Raw genomic sequence first — 25,696 nt, forward strand, 5'->3', positions numbered from 1 at the left:
GACGGCTGCAGGTGGGAAATGTCTGACAGGCATGAGAGCTGTGGCGCACGCAAATTGCTGACTCGCTATCTGAGGCGGTGTGATGGAGATGCGAATCAGCGTTGTTCGGGGGCCACCTACAAAGCGAAAATCGCCTCGGTTCGGATTTCGCGCCAGAACGCCGGGCTCGTGAAGCAACAAACAACATTTCGGAGCATCGGTCATTGAGTAATTTATATGCGTAGGCTAAGGGGTGTTCGCTGTGTGAGTTAGATCTTATGATGGGTGAATACCGCGATATGCGCGCCTAGTCCAGTGAAGACACATCGCATCGTCTGCTAGCCCTACAATAAATAAATACCGCGCGCGCGACATCCCTCCCACATGCTGTCAATGAATGTACCGGTGGGTAAACCACCCTAGGCCTAGCCAGCTTACTTGCCGTCTGCAGGTGCTTGCTACCATGTCTCTTGCATGCCAGTGCGTTCGGGTTCCTTGGTATTGGGTATCAGCCCTGGAGGCTGCCGTTGTATTTCGGATAGCAGTTTCCGAGTTTGAACTAGGTTGCCGTCTGCCGATGAACGGTTTGGCGGCATGCGGGATGGTCCTTGTTAAAAGTAAAGTGGGAAGTGGAAAAAGAGGTTTAGCGTTGTTGCCGGTGAGGGAACGGCGAAAAGTGGAATGGTGGTGCAAAGTGACAGGTGTAGTGAGGCTTGGCTAGTTTGGTGTTTGGTTTTGAGCTGGTTTGAGATGAGGCTGATGGGGCGATGGTCAGTTGTTGGAGAGAGCCGTTTCTGGGATGCTGGGGCCATGAGTGCAATCACGTCCAAGTCATCGGTTTACGATATACCGTCCATGTGAAGTCTATAATTCATGTACACTCGCCATGCGAGAACAGTCGTGAAACTATATTAACGGAGTCGTATCCAGATCTATATACATGAGAACGCTAAATGCAAAAAACAATAAGATACCGAATCAAAGACCTAGAAAGCTTGCCGTATGGAGCATCAGCACTGCTGGGACCTCCGTCATTACTTCCACATCACCAGCTGTAGACTATGGGGGGGAAAGAAAGAGTCGTTCGATTGACATGTGTGTTCGTTGACTTGGCTTGGCCGGCTCTTCCAAAACCCTCTTCTTTCTGTTTTAGATTCTTCAATCGTCTATAGCCCACCCAGTCCGTTCTTCTCGTCAATGTGCCTGTAGCGTTCCTGCTCCATGCGATACTTGAGGACCATGGCGACACAAAGCACAAGGATCATGTCGATACCGACGATACCGAAGGCGGCAGTGAACACTCGATCCAGATATGTATTGGCGAAAGAGGAGAATTTACCAATGCATCCTCCCTTCTGAGCGGCGACCAGGGTGTTTTGGCATGTACTATCCTGCACGAACGGAGGCGTGGTTGAGTTGACGTAACCGCAGCAGTCAAACTATTACTTGTCAGCTTCTTTCTGTAGATCATGATGTATTTTTGCAGGGCTGCTAAGCCTCCCCACATGATTGTGTACGGATGGACGCTTCTAGTGCTGACGCTGATCGTCGAGGCAACTCACCTTCTGTTGCAGAAGACTTTGAATAAGCGGCGTCTCGCGTCCCCAAAGGACGCTGAGGTTCGTGCGGGTTTGTAGTGTCTCTACCCAGATAGCGATACCAAGACCAAGTGTGAAGGTCGCGCAGATGACTACCAACCAGCCCTGAGTACGGAGCCAACCTCGATTCGTTGGTAGAAAAAGGGCCGGGAGAGACAACAAGAATGTGACAAAGACGAAGATTGCATTGACTACGCCAGCTGGATAAGTTGTTAGTTGATGTTTGCCAAAACCGCATGTTCCAGGGCGATGCGTGGGACGATGCGCCGCCACAGTAGTGCCAGGATATCGATTCCTCCAGCATTACTACCATGGCCCATTCATAAATGTCGTACCTGTCAAGGGACACTGGCCGAGCAGCAGGTTCTGTGTGACGTTGTCTACGGTCGGAGTGGCGCGCATCGATTGCTCAGATATGAGGGAGAAGCCCAGCAACAGTCCTCCGCATCCGGCAAAGAGTAGGTCCATGCCCACAAAGGCCATCATCAACTTGGTCGGCATGTTGGCGGTACTGCGACTTGCGGCTTGACGGAAGAGACTGAAGTGAAATCAAAAAGAAGGATTGAAGCAAAGAATGGAAGTCGAGCGCAGCGGAGCCGTCCGGCGTACTCTGATGAACTGCGTCGAGCAAGGAGAATTATTAGATAGAAGTGAAGAGAAAGTAGCAAGACCAGCGCTCGCGCGGAAAATGCATGGCATTCGGGGACACGGGGACTATGAGCATTAAGAAGCACTGCGAGGGCGCGTCGCAGTTAGAGCACGGCGATGCGTGGGTGGTTTCAGTAGTGTTGGAGCATTGCGGGTGGCCAATCACAGACGGGAACAGGCATGATGGTTCGATGTTTTGGCGCTGCGACGTCGGTGAGCCGCAGAGGTGGAGTGGGAACAAGCACAATGTTAGAAGAAGTGCGACGAAGTGTCGATGGCAGGCTACATGGAACCAGATGGTGGAGCCGCGGCATTATGGTTGTCACGAGGCGCGATGGTGTTGAGAATCGAGCTGCTGCCTCAGGGCCGGCGCCACCAACAGTGCAGGCGGGCAGGATGAGGGAGCAGGCTAGACCGTCGCTGAAAGCGAAGCGAGATCAAACGGGGAAGGTGCGTAAGGGTGGTACTTGCTTGGTCTTGCCTAGGTGCAGCCGCGGCTTCCACGACACCCACGACGACCCACTCCTATCATGAACAGGGCAAACAGCGGTACAGTCGACGCCTGCGTCCAGGGCAAAGAATGCAATGGGAAAGACGGCGCAAACCCACCTAGTACGACGAGCCTGGCGTGAAGCTTAGTCGTCCCTCGACTGCCCCCAAGCATCTCGTACCGTGGCCTGTAAGCCCGGAGAGTGGGCAACCGACCTTCACCAGTTGACCGTCAATCTGACTTGAGCGGGACTAGCGCAGTCTTTCCACCAATCAACATGATACAAAACACCGGGGTCCTGCTCAGCTGCCTCTAGCGCAGCCCTCGGCCTGAGATGGACGGCGCACTTTTCATGTGGAAAGGCCGCTGCTGTTCATCTCCAAAAACGACCTGACAGGCCAAAGGTCTAGTGGGAAGGGGTCAAAGTCAGTATCAGCACAAAAGGCATGCTGCGCTGCAGATTGTGCCTTCATGCGCGGCGCGAAACCTCAGTCCAGGGCCTCCGTCCAGGGCAATTATTGTCGATCTGCGACTCAGAGCTGTGACCAGGGTCGCGCTCAAGCGCATCCGCCCCCAGTTGTGTGGATAGTTGAGGGCCTGCCCGCACCAAAGCAGCCAAAGCAGCCGTCGAGAGAAATACTTGACCACTCCCGCCGTTTCATTCCCAATACCGTTCGTCCCTTTCCTTCCTCAGACAGCTCTCGGGCTATAACACACCTGCACCACTCCGTCTGTCCCTGCGTGCCCGCCAAGCTCCACAAGCTCAGGGTTCGGGAAACCACTCGACCTGTCTTTTTGCTACCCACCCAACGGCGCGCGAAAACAAAGCACGCCGCACCTGATCTCGCTGCGCGTTTGGCCAGGTACGTACCCTTTTCTCTCTCCCAGCCCGCCCTCTGTCGCGAGGTCACGCTCTCCGGCACCAAGCCCTTCCACAAGCACCCCCCAGCCACTGGCGCAGCACGGGCCCCCCGAGTAATTTAGTGCCTTCCACCGAGCACAGTGCGACCAAGCGTTTCCTCCCCCGCGCACCTTTTCCTTGCATTCCTGCTGCGCCATCACAAAGGGACCAGCCCCGATCTTTTAACAGGCCGCGCTTCCTTTTCCGTATGAGGTCGTCCTAAGAGTCTAACCCAACTCAAGCCGTCTGCAGTTCCTTCTGTAACATTTTGCGCGTCTGCCCAAACCACGCAAGAACGCCTGCCAACTCCCCACACTCGGCCCAACACAGCTTAGGGCCCTCGTCCCCCAAACACTGCGGGTAACCAATCTTTGTCGCGACTCACCACCATGGCCAGCGAAATCACCGAGCACGACCAGAACGCGTCGCCGTCTGTCCACGACGACGGCAATGGCACCATGGGCATGGAGAACCGCGGCGTCAAGCGTGCGCGCGCCGCTGCCGACGACGACGACGACGATGATGACAAGCCCGGCCGCGAGCGAAGAAAGATTGAGATCAAGTTCATCCAAGACAAGTCGCGTCGGCACATCACCTTCTCCAAGCGCAAGGCTGGTATCATGAAGAAGGTACGTTGGTGCTCGTTGAGCGCGCATCGTGGTGCATTTGCTCCCGCGTCGCATGAAACCGTTGCCTGCACCGAGCGCTCCGCTAACCATGGCACTCCCAGGCCTACGAATTGTCTGTCCTGACAGGCACTCAAGTGCTGCTGCTCGTCGTCTCCGAGACTGGTCTTGTCTACACCTTTACCACACCCAAGCTGCAACCGCTAGTCACCAAGCCAGAGGGCAAGAACCTCATCCAGGTATGCTGCCGCCACCGCCCAAGCTGTCGCATCGCGTTACTAACACCCCGCAGGCCTGTCTCAACGCCCCCGAGCCATCAAGCGGCGACGCAAATGGCGTCGATAACGACACTGTCGAATCGCCAGAGGACAACCACGCCCAAGTACCGCCTGGCCAGCCACGCGGCATGCCGCCTAACAACCAAGCCATGCCCCAAGCCTACATGACGCCCGAGGCTGCTCTGCACTACCAGAGCTACCTCCAACAACAGCAGCAGCAGTCAAACCAGTATCCCATGGCGCAGCAAGGCATGCCCCGCCATCCTGGTGGCCACTACCCCCAGGACCAGAAGCTGGGCTAAACCTAATACACACATACTCTACCCACGCGGTAGCAGGTCACTACTCGGAAGGCGCATTAGTAACTGGATATGGATACCCACATAATGGCAAAAGTAATCACGGTGTCGCTCAACAAGCAATACGCAGGTGCATGGTATGCGATTTCGCATACGACAGTGTAGTGAGAGTGAGAAGATATGATGTGGGCACGCAATGTCGGGGGGATGCAGTTGCACTTCCGAACGACTGTACGTCTTACGTGGATATTGGCGCAGTCTGTGGTTTCTTTATTCTTGTCATTTGCTCTCAATCAACATATTCAGCATCTCCTGTCACATTTACCAGGTGCTGTTTAGACCAGGTCTATACCACTACCCATAGTCTCGGTCGAATTCAGTGCGTTAATTCACTCAAAGCTAGCCTCGTGGGCCGCTATCCGTGAGAGCTTAGTCGGGTCTGGGCATTGCTTCCTATTTCGTCGCCCGAACTTGCCTTTCTGGGAGAATAAGCTTGCCACCACAACTTAAAATCATGAAGTGTCCGCGGACCTGTCTTGGACGTGACTTGAACAGATAGCTTGCGACATGCCTTCCTCATAGTCATCGCGGCATTTGGCTCAGCAAAGCAGGAGACATCCACCACACACATACACAAGGCTTGACTACTCCGAAATGTCCTATTACCTCTCTCTACTGGACAGCAACGTTTGTTTCGCAGGAAAAAGGAAGGTGCAACGTTACCCATAGGCTCGTGCGCTACCCCGATGACGGCTCGATAACGGCTGAAAGCAAGGCTATTGTTGTCTGAACTAGAGACTCGAGCATGCCCTCGAGGAAATGTCACATCCGTAATTGTACGACCGCACTTAGCTTGTGCATCCTCTAGATTGCACTGTTGCAGGTGTGACCACGCACACTGTTCGACTCGATGTACCGGGAAGCTTTCCAGAGCCAATGCAACACTGGTACCGTCCCTTTTCGACGTTGCTTCGATTACTTGCGATGAAGACTACTTGAGTGACGATCGCAGCATTATCCTTCCATCAAGCGTGTCACTGTGTGACTACGGCATTTGGCTGATATGTTACACAAGAGGGTACGCGTGTGGTACATGGGCAGTCGATCGACGCGACGGGTTGCGCCACCAACTACTTTGGAAACATCTCGAAGGCTGGGATACCTAGAACGATATTGTTGAAGAGATGCAAAGAGCGCCACAGTCAAGCGTATGGGGCTGTGTAAGTGTGAAGACGTTCTCTGTATCGTTGGCGGTAACTGCTGCAATCTGATCTGATCCCGTTACCTCTGCTTACTCGATACCGTCGTGTTTAAAACAAATTTTAGATGTGGGAGCGAGGTGTAAGCTTATACGAGAGGGGAGTAGTTTTGGTGCTGACAGCTGTCGTCATAGGGCTGATCTCCTCTTGCCAAACAACACAAGGTTACAACTACGGACCGCGCCGCAGAAATTCGCCGAAAAATACATATGGCTACTTGCATTTTGCGCCGATAGACACAGCATCAATGTAGTGTGACTGGAAGCTTCACGCTTTGCACAACCTCTTCTGCGCGTTGCCTCGATACCAAGTGCTGCTCATTACTGTTAGTTCTGATGTTGTCTGTGTAGCGTTTACAGAGGATCCTCAAGCTGTCTATTCTCTTGCCTCGGCATTATCCCCTAGTAGCATCCCATTTGACAAGATGTCGGGGGTTGATTGCTTCTGTGCTACCCTACGCGTCATCCTGCCTCTCGGGTGCGGATGTCTACCCGCAGCAGGCCTCTTTACTTCTTCGAGCGACCCCCGCACCTTAGCATGCTAATGCCGGCTTTCAATAATCGCGCGTATAGATACTATTCCGCAATGAAGACGTAACTTTTAGGTCCATTTCTTCTATCTACCATACCATGGCCTTCGACCTTGGTCAAGATAGCGATTGCTATAGACTGTTTTGGAACTTCTTAACAACACATTGGAAGCTCAATCTCGCGACCTGATAGACAATGGTTGCAATCTCTTCTAGTACAAGGCTGCCAGCCGTCGCGACGACAGTAGAGAATGGGGCCTTGACGGCTATACCTACCTTTGTTCCTCTAGGCTTGACATCTCCGCCAATATCTCGTCGTGCTTCTAGATTGCTGTTCAGACACATAGAGCTGGACCACCCCCAAACATTGATCAGAATATATAATGCAAAGCTTCACATCCGCGACTCAAACACATGCGAGTGTTGATATGCGATTCCACCACCGAGCACAACCAAGCCAAGCCGGACATGTTCCCCGCATAGCGACTCGAACAACTCGTGCATATGAGCCCAAGCTTTTCAGGTATAGAAATCCTGACTTCGGTGCTACTCCCGGCCTTAAACCACGGACTATCTAGGCGTCGCTATACCTTTTTTACGATTGCTTTTATTGCTTCGCTGTCTCAATTCGCTATCTCTTATCTAGCGTTGCTTTCTCCCCTGCTCATCACCCCACGTCTTACGCCCAGGCATAGCCCGCCCCCAGACCGCGACATTCATCATGAGAAGAATATAAGCTTTGTAGTTACTGTGTTGTCGACTTGGCGCGATGCGATAAGCCTTTTTGCCAAGTGCTTCCCTCAACAGCGTGGCTACTTGTTCCGACTATATTACCCGCCGCTCACTCGTGCATTGCTTTGTAGTCAACTGCACCACCAAAGAAATCCAGGAATCATGGAGTCGAAGATAGAAAAACATCCCACTCCACACATCGCTCACGATGTAGAGACAAAAGGCAAGTCCTCGATTGATGCAGACGCTCTCAAGCTAGCAGAGATGGGCTACACCCAAGACATGGCGAGAAAGTACACCGTCTGGTCCGTCTTGGGCGTTGGGTTTTCAATCACAAACTCCTGGTTCGGTATATCAGCCGCTCTGATAACTGGCATCAATTCTGGAGGCCCGCTGCTCGTCATATACGGCATTATGCTCATAGCTCTCATCTCGACCTGCGTGGGTATCAGTCTCAGCGAGCTGGCAAGTGCGATGCCGAATGCGGGTGGACAGTACTTCTGGGCTGGTGAACTTGCGCCGAGACGGTTTACAAGACTCGCCAGTTACATGACGGGATGGTTGGCGTGGTGGGGTGCTATGTTTACGAGTGCGTCCGTGGCATTGGCTATGGGAAGTGCGGTAGTGGGTTGTTATCAACTTGGGCATCCTGACTTGTAAGCACTTCTTTCCCATACCTTCGCTTTTATCTAGAGAGGTCCTTGAAAGTCTAAGAAACATCTGCTAAGTATTCTCCCAGTGTCATTCAACCCTGGCATGTCTTCCTGGCAAGTAACGTTCCTGTACGAACTGTATGCGAGACAAACACTGACTTTGTACGCCGATGTTTAGGCTTACCAACTCTCGAACATCTTCTGCTTCTTCTTCAACTGTTACGGCAAGATACTTCCCACAGTCGGCAAAACCACACTATGGATCTCACTGCTTTCCTTCGCCGTGATACTCATCACCGTTCCAGCCGTTGCGCCTACACACCAGCACGCTCGCTTCGTCTTCGCAACCTTTATCAATAACACGGGCTGGCAGCAAGATGGAATAGCCTTCATCGTCGGTCTCGTGAACACAAACTGGGCTTTCGCTTGCCTTGATTGCGCCACGCATCTCGCCGAAGAAGTACACCGGCCAGAGAAGATGGTCCCAATAGCCATTATGGGAACTGTGGGGATTGGGTTTGTAACGAGCTGGTTCTTCTCCGTCGGCATCTTCTTCTCGATTGTAGGGGACTTTGCTGAGATTGGCGCATCAGATACTGGAGTGCCTATTCTGGAGATTTTCTTTCGCGCGCTGCAGAGTAAGGCTGGAGCGACGGTTCTTGAGGCGCTTATCATAGCTACGGGACTGGGTTGCTTGGTCGCAAGTCATACTTGGCAGAGTCGACTATGCTGGAGTTTTGCGCGCGATCGGGGGCTTCCTGCTCATCGCTGGCTGGCCAAGGTACATGAAGGACTTGACGTGCCGCTCAACGCCCACTTAGTGAGTTGTGTTATCGTGGCTATCATGGGATGCCTGTATCTGGCTTCTTTGACAGCTTTTAACTCGTAGGACACCCTGCTGTTCGTGTGTGTGTGGGTACCAAAGCTGACGAGATGCAGGATGATAACGGCATGTATCGTTCTTCTGTACCTCAGTTACTCTGTTCCGGTCATCTGCCTTCTCATCCGCGGTCGCGACAAGATATCCCACGGGCCATTCTGGCTCGGTCCGGTCGGTCTCTTCGCCAATATTGTGTTACTTGTCTGGACACTGTTCACACTGATCATGTACTCGTTTCCGTATGCGAAGCCTGTTGAGGCAGGAAACATGAACTGTAAGTGATGCCGTTTGGGCTAATATGTGTACCATTGACGGGACGTGTAGATGTGTGCGTTGTCTATGCCATTGTTGCTTTGATTGCCAGTGTAGATTGGCTGTTTAGAGGGAGGAAGAAGTTTGTGGTTGCCGGCGAAAGGAAGGAGGAAGGGGTGAACCCGGCTCCGAGAATCGTGGATCTGCCTGGGTATTAGGAGCGATGTTAAAGCAACACTGTGTGCGCGTGCACAGTATGTCATATTCTAAATACACTGAGCTCAGTGTCCATAGTTTATTCGGGATTCATGTCTAAGATATCAGTTTTGTGATGTGTGCAAGTTGCCGTGGAGATGAAAGAGGAATGTTAATAGGCTTGGCAAGTCAAACGCGCGCGAGTGGGGCGCTAGTGGATCGCGTCGCGTTTGCATGGGGGATGATTCTTAGATGCACTGACGTCTGCCATGTGCCTTTCTTCTGCGCAACACATCGCAACCACCGTCGTCCGCGCCCTCACTCTCGCCCCTTTGAGCCTAGCACGCTCTCTCACCGACGCTCCTTAATACGTTTAAGACTCGTCGACGGCCTGCGCGGCTTCTCTCTCTCTCTCTCTCTCCTTGTCCAACTACAGCGTCAAGCATTGAACGGGCGCGACGGATCCTCGCAGGATAGATAGCATCTCATAGATAGACACAAGTGCAACTCCGCTGTGCTAGTGTAGAGACTCTGAGGGCGGCCAATGCCGAACTGCGTGCTGTCATCCCTCTGAGACATTGTGAGTGGGGCGTCACAACCAGGACGGGTCTGGGTGAGGGATCATGGCGGAGATTCTCGAGAAGATAAAGTAAGTACTCGGGCTCCCATCCATTGGCATCCTTCCACACCAGACGTGGCTAACCATCTTGTGTCTTGTAGTGAGCTCCGAGAGCTACCCGAAGAACAGCATCTGTTCTGTCCTCGCGTCGGCGACGACGGATCAGTATACTATGATGAAGACGTTGCCGCGTATCCGCCCGAAACCGATGCCAACGAACTCGCCGACCGCAAGCTCAAGCTTCTAGCTGCCGAAGACCGGAAATGGACAGCCCTCAAGGCAGCCGAGATATTGGCCTTCGACGGGGAGGAAGCAGCGCCACACAAAGAATGGCTCGTCAGCCGCCTCAACAGCCTCATGCAAAGCTGCGATGTCTGCGTGAGAGTCTTCCACCAGAGCAGAGCAGAATGGCGAACACGGCTGATTGATTCCTACGACGAGGACAACATTGGGGACTTTCTACAAGTAGTAGACAACCAATGCCTGGGTCGCATACAAAAGGGCTTGGACGAGGCCAACGAGATACTGAGTAAAGCTGAGCCCAAGACGCGCTCAGTCCGCCTGCTACCTAACGAATGCACATATGGTTTCTTCGAAGCGCTTAGCTGCGACGCCCTAATACGGAACGAGGAACTCCTCCAACGACATTTCGATGCACCATTCGACATGGTCCAAACGAAGAAGCGGCTGAAGATTCAGACATACCTTCCGGCCATGACCCGTTTCTTATTCTCTAGGGTTGATAGGCGGCATAAATGGGCGACAGAGTCCTGGTCTACCTTCAAGCGGAATATACTCAAGTCCGAGTGGGAGTGGGCTGTACGGGATTACGTCACAAGTGTCATGATGAAGGTCCAAATGAGCAATCTGGATTTATCCGTGGTACCACTCTTTTGGGGCGGCATGCGGCTCATAGTAGCAAAGATGGACAGGGAGCTGATCACCGACTCGTTGCGCGGCCTTGACGGAGACTTCTATCGTCTGATGCTTGATCATCTTTCACTAAAGTCCGAAGGCTTTCTGGATCTGATTGCGACCATGAAGCAGTTACTAGAAAAATCCCCCATCGATTACTGGGATGGCATGAATGCCGTAACTTCCTCAATCGCTACAGTGGTAGAACAAGTGTTCAACAGCCCGATCCTGAATCAACTCCTTCTCGCAACTGCAGAGGGGAACGAACAGAATATGAACAACCTTCATGCTGCCTTCAGCTGGATTCCGGTCTTCCTGGACTCCATCAAGCTATCCAATCTTGGACCGGCGGTCCGGCCATTTGCACACGCGTTGCTCGGTCGCTTCCAGTCTGATCGGTACCCCCCAGTGGCTCGAGCCTACTGCTACAAGGAAGGTCTGAAAGTTTTAGATTATACCTTTCGCAAGATGGGAGAAGGTAAAGGCATCGACAAGTTTGTTGGGCAGCCAACCGTCAACGGCATGCTGGATCTGCTATCAACCTTCATACAGTCCCTCGTCACAAGCCTCAAAAACTTCAAACACAACAAGGAAAATCAAGAGGATATGCAACTGACCCTTTCGGTGATCGAGCATGCGTTCAAGCTGGAAGCACAGTCCCTCATTATCGAGAGGCAACTTATCTCTGCAAAAGCACCATCGCCCACCCAAACACCGCCATCCAGTCCTATATGGAAGACAGTTCTACGAGCAATAGGTCCAGACAGCTTAGAGCTTGCAACGCATCTTCTGATTGCTGGCAGGGGCCTGATCGGGCTCGAACCACTTCAGATGAAGTCAGGTGTCGACAAGGTACCCCCAGAGGTACGACACTTCAACGATCGATTCCGGCTGCTCTCTCAATCAATCACCGATGTCGTGGAGAAGATGTCAGAATTTGAGCCCACCCTATTACAAGCCTTGTTCGGACAACAGCCTGCAGCGAGTGCCATCGTTTCCCTGATGTTCTCGTCCACAGAAGATACGCGCAACTCTGCTATCGAGCTGTTGAAGGTCATAAGTGGAGAAGAGGAACGTCGTGGCGCTTTGCAACACATCTTGAGAGCTCATTATAGGCACGTCGTTCGGGGTATCTCAGATTCAGTTCGGCAGGTTCGACTCAAGAAGGCGTTTGCACCTGCACCAAGTATGATCCGAACATGCACAGATATCATCGACATTATTTGCAACTCTCAAGACGGAATTTTGCGAGGCCGGGAATACGACTCTGGTGATGCTGCAGCGACGATGAATCTATGGGAGAATCTATGGGATTCACTTACGATGATTTTCGCCACTACTGAAGCCTGGAGCAACTTGGGTTTCTACGACAAAAACATGATGATGGACTTTTGCCGAGACACTATGCAATTCGCTGATGTGTTGTTCGACCAATGCAGCATCTTTGCTACTGCCCTGAAGCCGCCTTCTTCCGATGAAGATGAAACAACATCGAAGACCGCTCTCCTCAAAGAGCTTTTGGCACAGCCGGCGAATGCCATGGAGGGTCTGGCGAAATGGCTCCGTCTTCGTGACGAGTTCTTGTCTAGCAAGTCTGTCACTTTGATCAGCAAGCTTCTTGTTCGGCTGCATCGTGTGTCTATCGACATTGATTCCAACGCTCTTTCATACATGGAACGCGTGCTCTCAGGAGACGTCCGCGCGAAGCTGAGCGACACGCAACAAGCTGAGCTGCAACAAGCGCTCGAGGAGCATCTCGGCCGCCCACTCGTGAAGGAAGAGGAGCCCGCAAAACCCAAGCAAGCCATGATCAGCAAATGGATGGCTCCGGGTGCGACACAGTCACCAGCAGACGCCAAAGCAAAATTGCTTGCTAGTATGACTTCTGGATCTAGTAAGTTTCAGGAACGGCGGGAGCAGATGAGAGCATCTGAAACGAAGGCCGCCCAGCAGAAAGCTCTCGACGATAAGAAGAGTGCCCAACAGGCCGAATTCAAACGCAAGCGGCAGCTTGCACTACAACAGCGGGAGAAAGAGAAGGCCGCTGCGATCGCTAAGTTGAAGGCAGCTAGGGGCGTCTCAAATCACGTTGCCGAAGCTGGCTCAGGTCTTGAGGGCCTGGGTGTGTTAGGCAAAGATCAGGCTGCAAAAGGAGAAGGCTTAATGCATTCTTCCGACGAGTCATCGGACGAAGAAGGCGATATTGATGAAGACCTCTTTGGCATCAAGAAGACCAAAGTCAAGACTGGACCCAAGACAAACATTGTTAACGAAGTCAAAATCCAAATGCCGACGAAGAAAAAGCGGGCTCAGCGTTCTGCCAAAGACATGCGCGCTCGTCTGGCGCCTGATCTGAGCAGCCTTCATCGAACTATTCTCAGCTGGAACTACTTCCACGAGGGTCCGTTCCCGCCCAAGTCCCGGCCGGACATGTATTCCAAGGTCCTCAGTACTTTCCGCACACCCAACGATTACCAAAATACCTTCGAACCGCTTCTGACCCTAGAAGCATGGCAAGGTTTCGTCAAAGCTCGTGAGGAGAACCAAGCTAAGCCCTATGAAATAAGGTTAACTTCGCGAGCCGCTGTCGACATGTTCCAAGAAGTCGGCAGTACGATGACTCATGTTGAGAATAAGGAAGTTTTCATCTCAGAAGGTGACATTATACTCTTTGCCAAATCCAAGTCACCCTCTGCGGATGAGCCAACATGTCTCGCCAGGGTGTTCCGTGTGAAGAGAAAGCAGCAACACATCGAAGTCTCGTACCGCGTAGTACCTGGTAACCCTCTCTCGACCGCACTGCAACCAAACAATACGATTCTGGGCTTCAAACTCGAGTCAATCACATCTCTAGAGCGCGAGTACGGTGCGCTGAAAGGTCTCCAGTATTACGATCTGTGTGACGAAATTATCCGGGCGAAGCCTTCTCCGCTTTTGACCTACAAGGATAACCAGATCCAGCCACTCATTTCTAATTACAATGTGAATCCGGCACAAGCGAAAGCTATCAAATCCGCCATCGACAATGATGCGTTCACTTTGATCCAAGGGTAAGACACAACATCCATACATTAGTGAGTAAATTTCTAACCATATCCACAGACCGCCCGGTTCCGGAAAGACGAAAACCATCACTGCTATTGTAGGAGCTATCTTGAGCGATAGCCTTCGAAACCGCGGTACTGCGATCGCTGTTCCTGGCCAACAAAACTCGAATGCTGCTCAGAAGAAGCTACTGGTCTGCGCGCCCAGTAACGCGGCCGTGGACGAGTTGGTCATGCGTTTCAAAGATGGCATCAAAACCCTCAATGGCGAGTCGCGCAAACTCAACATCGTACGTTTAGGTCGAGGAGACGCCATTAAAGCCAGCGTACAAGATGTGACCCTGGAAGAGCTTGTCAATAAACGCCTCGGTGTTGACTCATCGAACGGCAACGATCGAGAAGCGACACAGAAGCTCTTCCAGGAACACAAACAAGTCTCTGATCAATTGAAACAAGCCTATCAGCAACGAGATACCGGTGAGACTAAAGGAGAAGCTGCGGCCAAGCTGGACGACGACATCAACGCGCTACGCAGGCGCAAGACAGCCTTGGGAACCAAGATTGACAATGTCAAGGATGACGAGAAGCTTGCCAGTCGTAACGCAGACCTGAACAGACGACGTGCACAAGAAGCTGTTCTGAACGACGCGCACGTTATCTGTGCGACACTCAGCGGTTCTGGACACGAAATGTTCCAAGGGCTAAGTATCGAGTTCGAAACTGTCATTGTCGACGAGGCTGCTCAGTGTGTTGAGATGAGTGCACTTATTCCTCTCAAGTACGGTTGCGCCAAGTGTATCCTGGTTGGAGATCCAAAGCAACTTCCTCCAACAGTCTTCTCGGACAAGGCGAAAGGTTTCCAATATGAGCAGAGTTTGTTCGTTCGCATGCAAAAGAATCACCCAGACGATGTGCATCTGTTGGACACACAATACCGTATGCACCCGGAAATCAGTTTGTTTCCTAGCCGAACGTTTTACGATGGTCGCCTCCTGGATGGCGACGACATGGCTGGTCTACGTCAACGACCATGGCATCAGAGTATGTTGCTTGGACCTTACCGCTTCTTCGATGTCCAAGGTCAACACCAGGCTGCTCCAAAGGGCCATTCGCTCATAAATATCGCTGAGATCAATGTCGCGATGCAGCTGTACAAACGAGTCACTTCCGACTACCCCGATTATGATTTCAAAGGCAAGATTGGCATAATCACACCTTACAAGAGCCAACTGCGCGAGCTGAAACAGCGTTTTATGAACGCATACGGTCAGAATATCATTGAAGACATTGATTTCAATACCACAGATGCTTTCCAAGGTCGTGAAAGCGAGATCATCATCTTCTCCTGCGTACGAGCCTCCCCAGCAGGCGGCGTTGGTTTCCTCCAGGACATTCGGCGTATGAACGTCGGTCTCACACGTGCCAAATCGTCTCTTTGGGTCCTAGGAAACTCTGACTCGCTTATGCGAGGAGAATTCTGGAAGAAGCTTATAGTAGACGCGAAGGAGAGGAAGCGGTTCTCTGCTCAAGACGTGCCAAAGATGCTGAACCAACATTCCAGTAAATTTCCGGCACCAAAAGAAGGTTATGTACAACCTCACCGTCCTACAACAGAGGTTAAACCAGAGGTCAAACCAGAAGTCAAACTAGAAGTGAAGTCGGAGCCCATGAGCAGGTCTGCAAGCAACCAGTCTAGTACATCTTCAGGCTCTGACTCGAAGTCTATCAAACAAGAGGTCAAGACGGAAACAAACGACGAACAAATACTGGTACATCACGAAAAGCGGAAGTTTCAAGACATCGCTGGTCTTGATAAAATCAAGCTTGAGAGTAGCGATGCAGAAATGGAGGATGCTCCATCTGATTCTGCCTCCAACACAATGAATGGAGGCAGTGGCCGATCAACACCTGCCGCTATTGCCGATGCATCGCGCAAGAGCTCGACACCCAGTGGAGAGACAAGCAACGGGACGAATGGTGTGGTCGCTCCCCCGCCCGGAGATGTCATCGGCGGCATGTCGATGGTAAAGCCTAAAATCCGTAGGCGGCCTCGTGAACCACCAAACCCTTTCATCAAAAATAAGAAGCCAAGGAACGGCTGACGGTACAGCAACCTAACCGGCGGGAGGGGCCGAAGTGGCATTATTTTCCTATGTGCATGCTTCAGCAATATTCTCTTTCTATTAGCATTTGGCGCCTTCTGAATGAGCGGACACTTTCATTAGCATTGCCCGGCGTTCATTCATATCTTTATGTATACATAGCTATCCGAGACTATCTCTTTCTGGGGCCATATGCCCTGTATCACATCGGACGAAGATCGGCCACGAAACCTAAAAAGGCACTTCGTGGCTAAAATCCGGCAAGTAACGATCGGCATGCGTGCCGCGTGCTTAATCGTTTCCCCGGAACATACATTTACAGCATGTTCTGGGCTCCAAATGCGGAAATTGACATCTTTCGGTCCATTGCGCACCTCGTGTATAACGCGTCTATGTGTGGTCGCTGTGGTCGCGAATGCACTAGGGCCGTGACTTTGTCCCGCTAGTCAGGCGCTCCCGTACCACCATGACGCACACCGCCCATTGCCGATTGTTGGTTCCTGCACCCCATACTCTTCAAGCGAGAATCAACGATCCGTCTGACGCATGAATCAGCATGGCGTCTCTTCCAGTTTCTACCAAAGCGTAGTATCAGCAAGGCTCTCCCTATTGCCGCCGGATCGGGCAAGCCGCATGGCATTCACAATCTTTTGTACTACCGGGCGGCCAATCACCTTCGCACACTTGTACTACATACTTATGCACCCAATTATCGTCGTCGTCCAGTCGCACATTTCCCAGATCGTGGCTAACTTGCAGCATGCGTTTTAGTGCGATCTTCACTATGTTTTGTGAGCAGCGAACTAATAATTCATACTCCCCGGATGCAGTCTTCCTTCCCTTCACGCATATTTCCAACATTCCTGTGCACTAACAGTATCCAATTTCAATATCTTTCGCGACAAAGAACCTCTTCCAATCTGTGCACGACCTCGTTATCGACTACCGGCTTCGCTGTCAACGCGCTGTAGTGTCACGTTGCCTCGCCTCTCAGCACCACGAGCTCGAGAAGTGATCCTTACCCTCAGATCCGCCCCTGATTACACTACATGACTTTCCTCCTCTCAAATTTGAGAACCTGTCTCATCTGCATCAAGCTTGAGCGTGAAGAGAGCTGCCGGTCGCCATATTTTCCACACACTAAAGTCAGGTCAAAGCCGCCCCTGCCAATCATCGATACGAACCCTTCATCTTACCCCTGGTTGGGGTAGCAGCCAACAATCAGCATACTTCATGCAATACAACACGACTGCATCTGCTGAGTTTGTGATCTCCTGGTTGTGCCACGTTATCACTCAGCGTACCCTGCTGAGCTATACTCACGGCTCGCGCTTAGGCATCAAAACGAGAAGGGGATCGCAATCCGGACATTTGTTTTCAGGGTAAATGCCAACCAGGTTGCAGATATGATCTCGTCTGCTTCCACAGAAAATCTTTTGAACTCATTTCCAATGTTCGGGCACACCAGCTGGAGTGTTCTTGAATATGCCTGGGCGCTGGAAGAGAGTTCTAAGATGAACACAAGCGTGACGTCTGAGTCGTCCATGCGCAAGTCAACGGCGTCGACGCAGGACGAAAACACCCCACCGACCACTGCAGGGACTCAACCGACTGGCTGCGACCTTTCACCGCCGGTGCGGTTTATAGATGAGTTTGGCTATCAACAAAGACGCAAACACAGCTTTCTCAACCACACCCCACGAGACTTCGAAATGCAGCCCACAAAGCCATGTAACATCTATCAACCTTCAGGAACTTCGAAGGAGAACTATTCCCGTCCTAGGACATCGCAAGGAGTTCGTTCAATGAGTAACAATTGTACTACCACCAGTCCACATGCCTATAGCTCATCGATAGTGTCTCATACAACCGGAGAGTCCACTCCAAACGAGTTTGAGAATGCGACCGAACCTGACTTCAAGGAGATCTCGTCGCCATCATCATCATCAGACGTCTATCAGCCATCGGGGAAGCCATGTCGACGCTCGTCGTCTGTCCCTTTGGCCAGGGTGCTTACATACGAGCCGCGCTCTGCCTTCCCTTGTGAAGATGCAGATCGCGATGTCAGCATTCGAATTGCAAGGTCACCAACAACTTGCCCACAAGACAAGAAGCGCCAGCGGCGCCAAACGCCGTTCAAAGTCACGACTCCAAGTTTAACAAATGCTACACGACATGCGCCACTGGAACCCCTAGTTGCCAAGCACCGACGCAAGGCTAGCTACGACACTATGAGCGAGATGCTGCCTGAGATAGAAACGGAGCAAGTTGGAGAAATGGGTACTTTTGGAGTGATCCAAAGATACTTCGACAGCCAGACGGGCGGTCCAGTATCAGTAGCGGAAACACTTTGCCACGCTTATTCGCCAGACCCGCAAGATATTCCTCTTCCCATGTCTCCTGAACCACCTGTTTCTGAGACGACCAAAAAGCCTACGGAGATCCATGCTATTGGTGAGCTCGATCTGGATGAGCTACCACCAACAGTACTGAGCCGTAGCCCAAAGCGGCTCACAAACCCAACATTTCCAGCTCAGACTGAGTCAGCCATCTCTGCGCATGGCGAGTTTGCCTTTACAGCTGACGAGCAACATTCGTCTGGTGACGAGAATGACAAGCTGGAAGATAATTTCGACGTCCCGAAGAATCGAATATCAAAACGCCTCGATGTAGGACAAGCTGGCCATGTAGGTTCCTCGCAGGTAGGACGGTTGGCGCCACCAATTCTCAGTCACGATGCACTGACAGCAAGCGCTGATCTGGGCCTGAATGATCTCAGTTACTACCTCAAGCACACTGGACCAGGCACGGATTCTCAGCCTACCATACAGCAGCGCAAGAAGACGATGGTACTTTTCAAGGTCAAACAGCGCAAAACCCTAGCTGCTCGCGTAGGATCTGTGGAAGGCTCTCCTGAGCGAGCACGCAAACAGTCTCCTATTCCAACGTGCGCTCGCGAGATGACAACCTCTGGAGGCGCAAAACATCTCAGAATCGTCATACCTACTGAGAGTCCTTGCAATACTCAGGTGATGGCTGTCCCAACATCGCAGTTTCCGACACAACGACGCTCCCGACATATTTCCATTACGTTTAACAGAGAGATTCTTGGCCCTGTCGCCAGCCTAGGTGTGGAGCGCAAAATGTCCGACCCTGAAGTTCTCAGTCGTTCATTCTCTGAGCCGGTCCCGGTATCGCCGCGCAGCTTGAAGGAGCTTCCCAAATCAGCCGAAGCAGTACCTATCGAAGACTATCCGCTCGCAGCATCACCTAAGCTCGGGCCGCGAATAAGTCGAGAATATCAAACCAGAGCTCGGAAGCTGCGAGACTTGCAGCGTGTTAAGCGAAAGCCATTACCAGGATACTGCGAGCAAAAAGAACAGCATTCCGATGTTGTCGTGGGAGCCTTACCAACACCAGCGCATACACCAGAGCCGCTTTCAGAATCAAATATTGAAATCGACAGTGGCCATGATGAAAGCATAGAGGATAAGAGTATAATTAATAAGATGGCGCGGATGCAGGAGCGGGTCATGCTGTTGCAGAGACAGAACATGGAGTTGACAGAGGCGTTGGCGAAGATTGTAGGGCTCGAACTTGGGGGCGATGATTTGAGGCCTGAAAATGTGTTGAAGGCGCTCAGGCAAGTTGAAGTTTTGCAATGAGAATTGAGATTGCAGTAGGTGAGGCAACTAGGTAGTTGGGTTGGTCTCTTTTGTTACCCCGAAGTCGCAATACGAGATGTCACGATTGCTTGTGACCGAATAAGGCTGGTGCATTATTGACACGAGAATGCTCCTGAAGATCATGACGAAGCTTCCCTGAAAGTTCCAAATTTAGCCCTGGTTCCTGAATGCTTGGCGTGTTTTCCAGCTACTAACAACACATATAGTAGCCACCTTGCTGCGCTTGAAGAAGATTGGAGTTTTTATAACTTTTGGTTTACGTCGCCCTCTGAACATATCGTTGAAGCTCACAGTAAGCTCCTAGCCCTCCTCGGTATCGTGGTTCTGTTCTCACCGCCCCTCTTATCGATAAGTCGCAGAAACGCCCCGCGACCCCCAGTCTCGCGCAGTAGCACCAGCTCCGGAAACAGGTCGATCGCGTCACAAGCTTGTTTATTCTCCTACACCCTCTCGTCTTCTCGCCCCCCGGACTCAACCCAATCCCAGCCTACGATGTCATCGACGGAAGGCCCGCTCTTCAGCTCTGAGCTCATCTCCCCCGAAGTCCTCAAAGCACTCCCAGAGGGCTACAGCTGTCGCCCGCTCGAGAGGAAAGACTACCACAATGGCTTCCTGGATGTACTCAGAGTGCTCACCACAGTGGGAGACATAACTGAGGAGGTACGAAATCCTCTCTTTTCCTTAGAATATGCACACGAGAGTCCCAGAGTCCCAGGGCCCTCACAAACATGCGTAAAGCGTATCACTAACATACTTTCCAGCAATGGAACGAACGTTACGACTGGATGAAGACTCGCAACGACGAATACTACCTTCTCTGCATCACCAACTCATCCAATGCCATCGTCGGCACCGGTGCCCTCATCGTCGAGCGCAAGTTCATCCATCAACTCGGCCTTGTCGGACACATTGAGGATATTGCCGTGGCCAAGGACCAGCAGGGCAAGAAGCTCGGACTGAGGATTATCCAGGCGCTCGATTTTGTCGCGGAGAAGGTGGGCTGCTACAAGACTATTCTGGACTGTTCAGAAGCAAATGAAGGATTCTACGTCAAGTGTGGTTTCAAGAGAGCAGGACTCGAGATGGCGCATTACTACGGGCGCTAAGGGCTGAGCTGGGGTCAGTTGGGACGTGCATTATGGAGGCGTTTTCTAGGGCTTGAAGGGACTATTAGATCTATGAGAGATAGAGATTCGATAGACTCCAGCTACATACTAGAGCTTTCACAATTTAGTGGCTCAAATCTGTGTGCAAAATCCATTGAGTTACGTCATGGCTTATGCGTGCGACTGCTTCGACTGCTCCGTGGTTTTATCGACATTTGCACCCTAAGTACAAGCACAGATAGGAACCTAGACTGTACGGCCGTCATGACGCGTGTGAAGCTTCAGCTAAGAATGTATCAAGAAGCGCATTTGATTTGTGTTCCCCGTTGGTCTCTGTAGTGTTCATTACTCTTTCGGACTGTGGTGGATCGACTAGAACCCATTTTGCTCGGTTGCACTTCTCACACCAACACCATTGTCACCATCACTCATCTTGAAGGAATAAATACCAACCAAAGTCTTCAAAGTCAGATACCTACTGGTGACAGAACCCTTTGCATACTGTCTGGATTACCGCGACTCGATAAACGCTTGATTTGTGCGAATTTTGGAATCAAGTTTGTGGGCTAGTCACTCCAAACCAAGAGATAGATTAACCAGAATGGGTCAAGACGAACAAACAAGGAGTCACAGAAACGAATCGTCCATTACCGAGGCTCAAGATAATCGTTCCGGGGTGGAAGAAGCGCAACCGGTAACGAAAGTCGAGAACCGAGAACTTACGAGTGACAAGTTCTCACCTTACGACGTATCCAGTGCACCCAAAGTTTCTAGTGGCCTTCCATCCGAGATATGGGCTATCGTACAGTCTGCGCCAGCGAATATTGCGCCTCAGTATTTCCTTGAGGTCTGTCGCGATTTGCTTGAGAATCCGAACCGGACTTCAACGCATTTGGCACGCGCAGAGCTCTCGTATCAAAGTTTCACAGACGCTACGTTCAACCCCAAAGCCAGTACTTCAGAGGATCTCGCAAGCATTGTCAAGCACCTGCGGCCAGAATGCCGACCGCAACTGATCGATGGAGGCATAGAAGGGTACGAGCTAGAGTACACAGTTGTGCGGAAACTCATACCCCGGAATCCGAAGTTGGATGACTCGCTGATGCAAACCTGTCACATGTTTGTGTCACATCAGGACGTGAACATCATCGGTCCAGATGGAGCTGAGGACATCGTAAAAGCAGAGCGGTACATGATGATATATATCCCTCACGCTGCCACATCGGAAGCTATCCCCTATTACCATCCTAAAGTTCGTTCTTTAGCAATGCTATATACCCACTTCCCAACTTCCTCTCACTCACCGCCTACATCCCTGATTAATGCATCTGGGCATCTGTCTATTCATTACTCTTTCTTCCCGGACCTTCCGATCGACAATCGTCTCTCCCGCACGGCTCTTAAGCTTCTGGAGGTCATACACAAACACTCACGCGGCCGGCAGGCTGGGTACACGAAGCGCGTTCATCACGACCAAATAATTGGACAAAAAAGATTCCAAGACACATATGCGTACCTAAAGGGCAAATATGCGAAAGAATTGATCGAGGGATGGGTGGAGCAGACACCCGCCGAAAAACATGTCTTTGAGGATCTAGGCATTGCAGCGTTTCTGATGGAGCTTTGGGGAGACATGTACAGCTCCAAGAACGGTACACACAAGCAAGATGACGGAGATGAGCAGGTGGAGCAGAAAAGGCAAATAGCACAGGCCAACTTTCCGGGCTTTGTAGATATTGGATGTGGAAACGGTCTTCTCGTCCACATTCTCAACGCCGAAGGCTGGCATGGTTGGGGCTTTGACGCCCGTCGCAGAAAGACATGGGATACATTCCCACCAGAACACGCCCAAAAGCTGCAAGAGATGCTTCTGGTGCCGAAGATTGTTCAGCCATATTCTTCAACCTCGACTGATCCTCCAACACCACACCACAATGGTGTCTTCCTGTCCGGCACCTTCATCATCAGCAATCACGCCGATGAATTGACACCTTGGACGCCATTACTAGCCCGACTAAACTCTTCGCCTTTCATTGCCATACCTTGTTGTTCGCACGACTTTGGTGGCACGAGATTTCGCTCGCCGGCGCATGCCAAACATATCATCGCTGATCCAGCTACAGCAGCGTCGAAGAAGCCCAAGCAGCCTTCTGCATACGCTAGTCTATGTAGTTGGGTGTGTCATCTGGCCGAGGAGACGGGGTATCTTGTCGAAAAAGAACACTTGAGGATTCCGAGTACGAGGAATATGGCTGTACTGGGGAGGAAGTCGCTAAGGGGAGATGAATGTGGGAACAGCCACGAAAACATGGAGGAGAGACTGGCGTCCTTGCAGAGTTTGGTAGAACGAGAAATGGGCGGGCAGACTATCGGGTACATTTGCGCCATGTGGATGAAGAGTGGCGATGGGCTGATGAAGACTGCGAAAGGCGGGCATTGAGATACATGTGTCTATATCGTTATAGATCAGAAGCGGAACGCTAAGTGCTCATGACCCCCCATACTACTAGCAGTGATACGAACATGGGTCTGCTCAATGCGAGATACCATATGAAGACGCATACATAGGAAACACGTCAGAGGAAGGGTTCACTGAAGGTGTTATGGGGTATCATTGAGGACATGGTCGTCCAAGACTGCGTCATCGCAACTTAGACAAGCGATCCATTCGTAGTATCATCCGGTCATTTCGCCGTTTCCGATCCCATTTTGTAATGCAGTAAAGCCCGACATGAAGATGAAACCGTATCTAGCCTTACTCCAGAAAGTCCTCAACTGCTTACGAAGCAGGAGCAGCACCACGTCCACGTCCAAAGCCACCACGGAACTCGGGCTTGAACTCGCCAGGGGCCCCGCCCTCAGCCTTCTCGCCAGCGTCACGGCGGCGGTAGCCGTCGCGGTCACCCCCACGGTCACCGCCACGTCCACCACGGCCTCCACCACGGCGCTCACGGTCATCACCGCCGAGCATACCCCGGGGAGGAGCAGAGCGCTGCTGCTTGATGTGGGTCTGGGGAACGATCTCGGCAGGGAGGTGGAGCCATTCGCGGAGGTAGTCGAGACCCTCAGGGGTGAGGGTGTAGTAGTACCATTGCCACGAGAAGCGGGTCTTGAGGTAACCACGCGAGGTCAAAGACTGGCCTGTTGGTTGTTAGAACCTGACGGGGTTACGGAGCAGTCGGTGGTACTGACAAGCCTTGACAACGTAAAGGTTCTTGGTGTCAATCTCGCCGTGCTTGGGAAGGTTGAAGTCCTTCTTAGCAACGAGAACTCCCTCTGTGGTGACCGTGTGTCAGCCTGTCCTTATATGCAGCAGAGCCGCGAAAATGTATAATTGTGCCATAGCCATGGCTCGCGAGTACGTGGGGATACTAACCTCGGAAGAGGTACCTGGAGAGACAAATGTTAGCCAATCTGTTGACGAGTATAGTGTAGAGTCAAATGTAGCTCAGCTCATATCAAGTCGTATCATTTCGTGCGAAACTCCGAGCTCGACTGCGCCGTGACAATGACGATTGTAGAGGTAGACTAACTCGTGGATCTTCTTGCGGTCGGCCTTGGGGATGAGCATCTTGACGGGTTGCGAAAGACTCGGGAATGCTAGGAGTGGTTGAAGGTCGATGAGTTCAGAAGTTCGCTGGGTGATAGACGATTTCGAGCAAAGGTGCGAGGCTAGTCTAAGCGAGCGCTATGACCATCTGTTGTGGTTCTGCCAAGGCCGGGCCTGCTCCTCCCCAATCTTCAACTGCCGCTGCCGCCGCCGCCCTGCCTAACCAAACAACTTTCACCCTTCCCACGCGCAACTCAACTCGCAATTCACAGCATCAAAATCTGTATTCGCACTCTGTACCGTAACCTGCAGCCATGGACGCCACCATGCAGTCTCCGATTACCATCATCGTCAACAGCATCCGCGGGCAAAACATCGCCTTCGCAACGCAAAAAGACGCGCCTCTTACTTCCATCTACGACACGCTCTATGAACGTGCGCCATGGATCCAAAATTCGTCCTACATCCTGACCACCAACTCGCGCCGCTCTGTTCGCCACGACGCTGCACCAGTGTCATCACTCCTCTCCTCGCCCGCAGATACCTTTCTATCGCTTCGTCTGACGGTACCGTTATGTGGTGGCAAGGGTGGTTTCGGGTCAATTTTGCGTGCCCAAGGTGGTCGCATGTCCTCGCGCAAGAAGAAGCAGGGCGACGTGAATGGATCATCCCGCAACTTGGACGGGCGACGCCTGCGCACAGTCACTGAAGCCAAGGTACTCGCCGAATACCTAGCGATCAAGCCGGAGATGGAGCAGCGTGAAAAGGAGGAGCGCCGGAAGAAGTGGGAGGACATTGTGGCCAGTACCGAGCGGAAGCAGGAAGAGCTACAGGACAGCAGAGGCACAGCACGTCTTGATGGCAAGTGGGTTGAGGACAAAGAGGAAGCAGAGAACAAAACGAGGGAGGCTATTGAGAAGATGCTTATGGCGCAAAGAGACAGTTCAGAAGAGGAGGACGACGCTCAACCGACCGCTTCTTCATCAAAGCCTGTTCAACAGCGAGCCATGTTTGGCTGGGACGACGAAGATGAAGAATTCATGAGTGACAGCGAAGAAGAGGACGACGTCTCCGAGGAGGACGTGAAGCCAGTAATTGAAGGGAAAGGAAAAGCAAAGGCCGTCTAAGGCTTGTCGTAAAGCCATGAGTTTTGGAGCAAGGAGTTTGTTTTGAGCAGCATGCAAAGGCGCCATGATCATTTTACCTAGTTCGTCGATAGATACCCAATACCAGTGAAAACGCTCTTAGTACATGGAGCATGGTCTTTTGGCCATTGTAACCCTGCATCGTCTCCATCTTGAACAACTAACATACTAGCAAACAAAATTGCCGCTGGTAAAATCCAGACTACTATA

At 51.8% G+C, this 25,696-nt stretch overlaps 9 protein-coding genes across 10 annotated transcripts; 7 read left to right on the forward strand and 2 right to left on the reverse strand.

Annotated features, from left to right (window-relative positions):
• Positions 1–1,145: 1,145 nt before the first annotated feature.
• On the reverse strand, positions 1,146–2,078 carry AA0111_g3561 (hypothetical protein; the record flags this gene model as incomplete). Its single annotated transcript, XM_028649460.1, has 3 exons — positions 1,146–1,418; positions 1,542–1,777; positions 1,913–2,078. The coding sequence occupies 3 exons, from the start codon at positions 2,076–2,078 to the stop codon at positions 1,146–1,148; spliced, it is 675 nt and encodes a 224-aa protein (XP_028509160.1).
• A 1,927-nt stretch (positions 2,079–4,005) lies between these two features.
• Positions 4,006–4,822, forward strand: AA0111_g3562 (hypothetical protein; the record flags this gene model as incomplete). Its single annotated transcript, XM_028649461.1, has 3 exons — positions 4,006–4,245; positions 4,347–4,481; positions 4,535–4,822. 3 exons carry the CDS (start codon positions 4,006–4,008, stop codon positions 4,820–4,822), a joined length of 663 nt encoding a protein of 220 aa, XP_028509121.1.
• A 2,679-nt stretch (positions 4,823–7,501) lies between these two features.
• Positions 7,502–9,342, forward strand: AA0111_g3563 (Choline transport protein; the record flags this gene model as incomplete). Its single annotated transcript, XM_028649462.1, has 5 exons — positions 7,502–7,995; positions 8,079–8,121; positions 8,171–8,877; positions 8,932–9,146; positions 9,197–9,342. 5 exons carry the CDS (start codon positions 7,502–7,504, stop codon positions 9,340–9,342), a joined length of 1,605 nt encoding a protein of 534 aa, XP_028509122.1.
• A 600-nt stretch (positions 9,343–9,942) lies between these two features.
• AA0111_g3564 (Helicase) lies at positions 9,943–15,999 on the forward strand (the record flags this gene model as incomplete). Its single annotated transcript, XM_028649463.1, has 3 exons — positions 9,943–9,968; positions 10,040–13,903; positions 13,956–15,999. The coding sequence occupies 3 exons, from the start codon at positions 9,943–9,945 to the stop codon at positions 15,997–15,999; spliced, it is 5,934 nt and encodes a 1,977-aa protein (XP_028509116.1).
• A 1,406-nt stretch (positions 16,000–17,405) lies between these two features.
• AA0111_g3565 (hypothetical protein) lies at positions 17,406–19,664 on the forward strand (the record flags this gene model as incomplete). Of its 2 annotated transcripts, none has more annotated exons than XM_028649465.1 (1): positions 17,406–19,664. In XM_028649465.1, the coding sequence occupies one exon, from the start codon at positions 17,406–17,408 to the stop codon at positions 19,662–19,664; it is 2,259 nt and encodes a 752-aa protein (XP_028509118.1). The 2 variants fall into 2 exon arrangements, with proteins under 2 accessions (XP_028509118.1, XP_028509117.1); XM_028649464.1 differs by having other exon boundaries at positions 18,846–19,664.
• Positions 19,665–20,177: 513 nt separating this feature from the next.
• On the forward strand, positions 20,178–20,791 carry AA0111_g3566 (hypothetical protein; the record flags this gene model as incomplete). The annotated part of the gene is made up of 2 exons (XM_028649466.1): positions 20,178–20,345; positions 20,447–20,791. The coding sequence occupies 2 exons, from the start codon at positions 20,178–20,180 to the stop codon at positions 20,789–20,791; spliced, it is 513 nt and encodes a 170-aa protein (XP_028509119.1).
• A 601-nt stretch (positions 20,792–21,392) lies between these two features.
• AA0111_g3567 (tRNA (uracil-O(2)-)-methyltransferase) lies at positions 21,393–23,231 on the forward strand (the record flags this gene model as incomplete). Its single annotated transcript, XM_028649467.1, has 1 exon — positions 21,393–23,231. The coding sequence occupies one exon, from the start codon at positions 21,393–21,395 to the stop codon at positions 23,229–23,231; it is 1,839 nt and encodes a 612-aa protein (XP_028509120.1).
• A 339-nt stretch (positions 23,232–23,570) lies between these two features.
• Positions 23,571–24,362, reverse strand: AA0111_g3568 (hypothetical protein; the record flags this gene model as incomplete). Its single annotated transcript, XM_028649468.1, has 4 exons — positions 23,571–23,932; positions 23,984–24,067; positions 24,168–24,181; positions 24,325–24,362. The coding sequence occupies 4 exons, from the start codon at positions 24,360–24,362 to the stop codon at positions 23,571–23,573; spliced, it is 498 nt and encodes a 165-aa protein (XP_028509114.1).
• Positions 24,363–24,655: 293 nt separating this feature from the next.
• On the forward strand, positions 24,656–25,468 carry AA0111_g3569 (hypothetical protein; the record flags this gene model as incomplete). The annotated part of the gene is made up of 1 exon (XM_028649469.1): positions 24,656–25,468. The coding sequence occupies one exon, from the start codon at positions 24,656–24,658 to the stop codon at positions 25,466–25,468; it is 813 nt and encodes a 270-aa protein (XP_028509115.1).
• Between the last annotated feature and the right edge of the window lie 228 nt (positions 25,469–25,696).

The sequence above is a fragment of the Alternaria arborescens genome (assembly GCF_004154835.1).
Source record: "Alternaria arborescens strain FERA 675 chromosome Unknown contig_6, whole genome shotgun sequence".
NCBI classification, from domain to species: domain Eukaryota; kingdom Fungi; phylum Ascomycota; class Dothideomycetes; order Pleosporales; family Pleosporaceae; genus Alternaria; species Alternaria arborescens.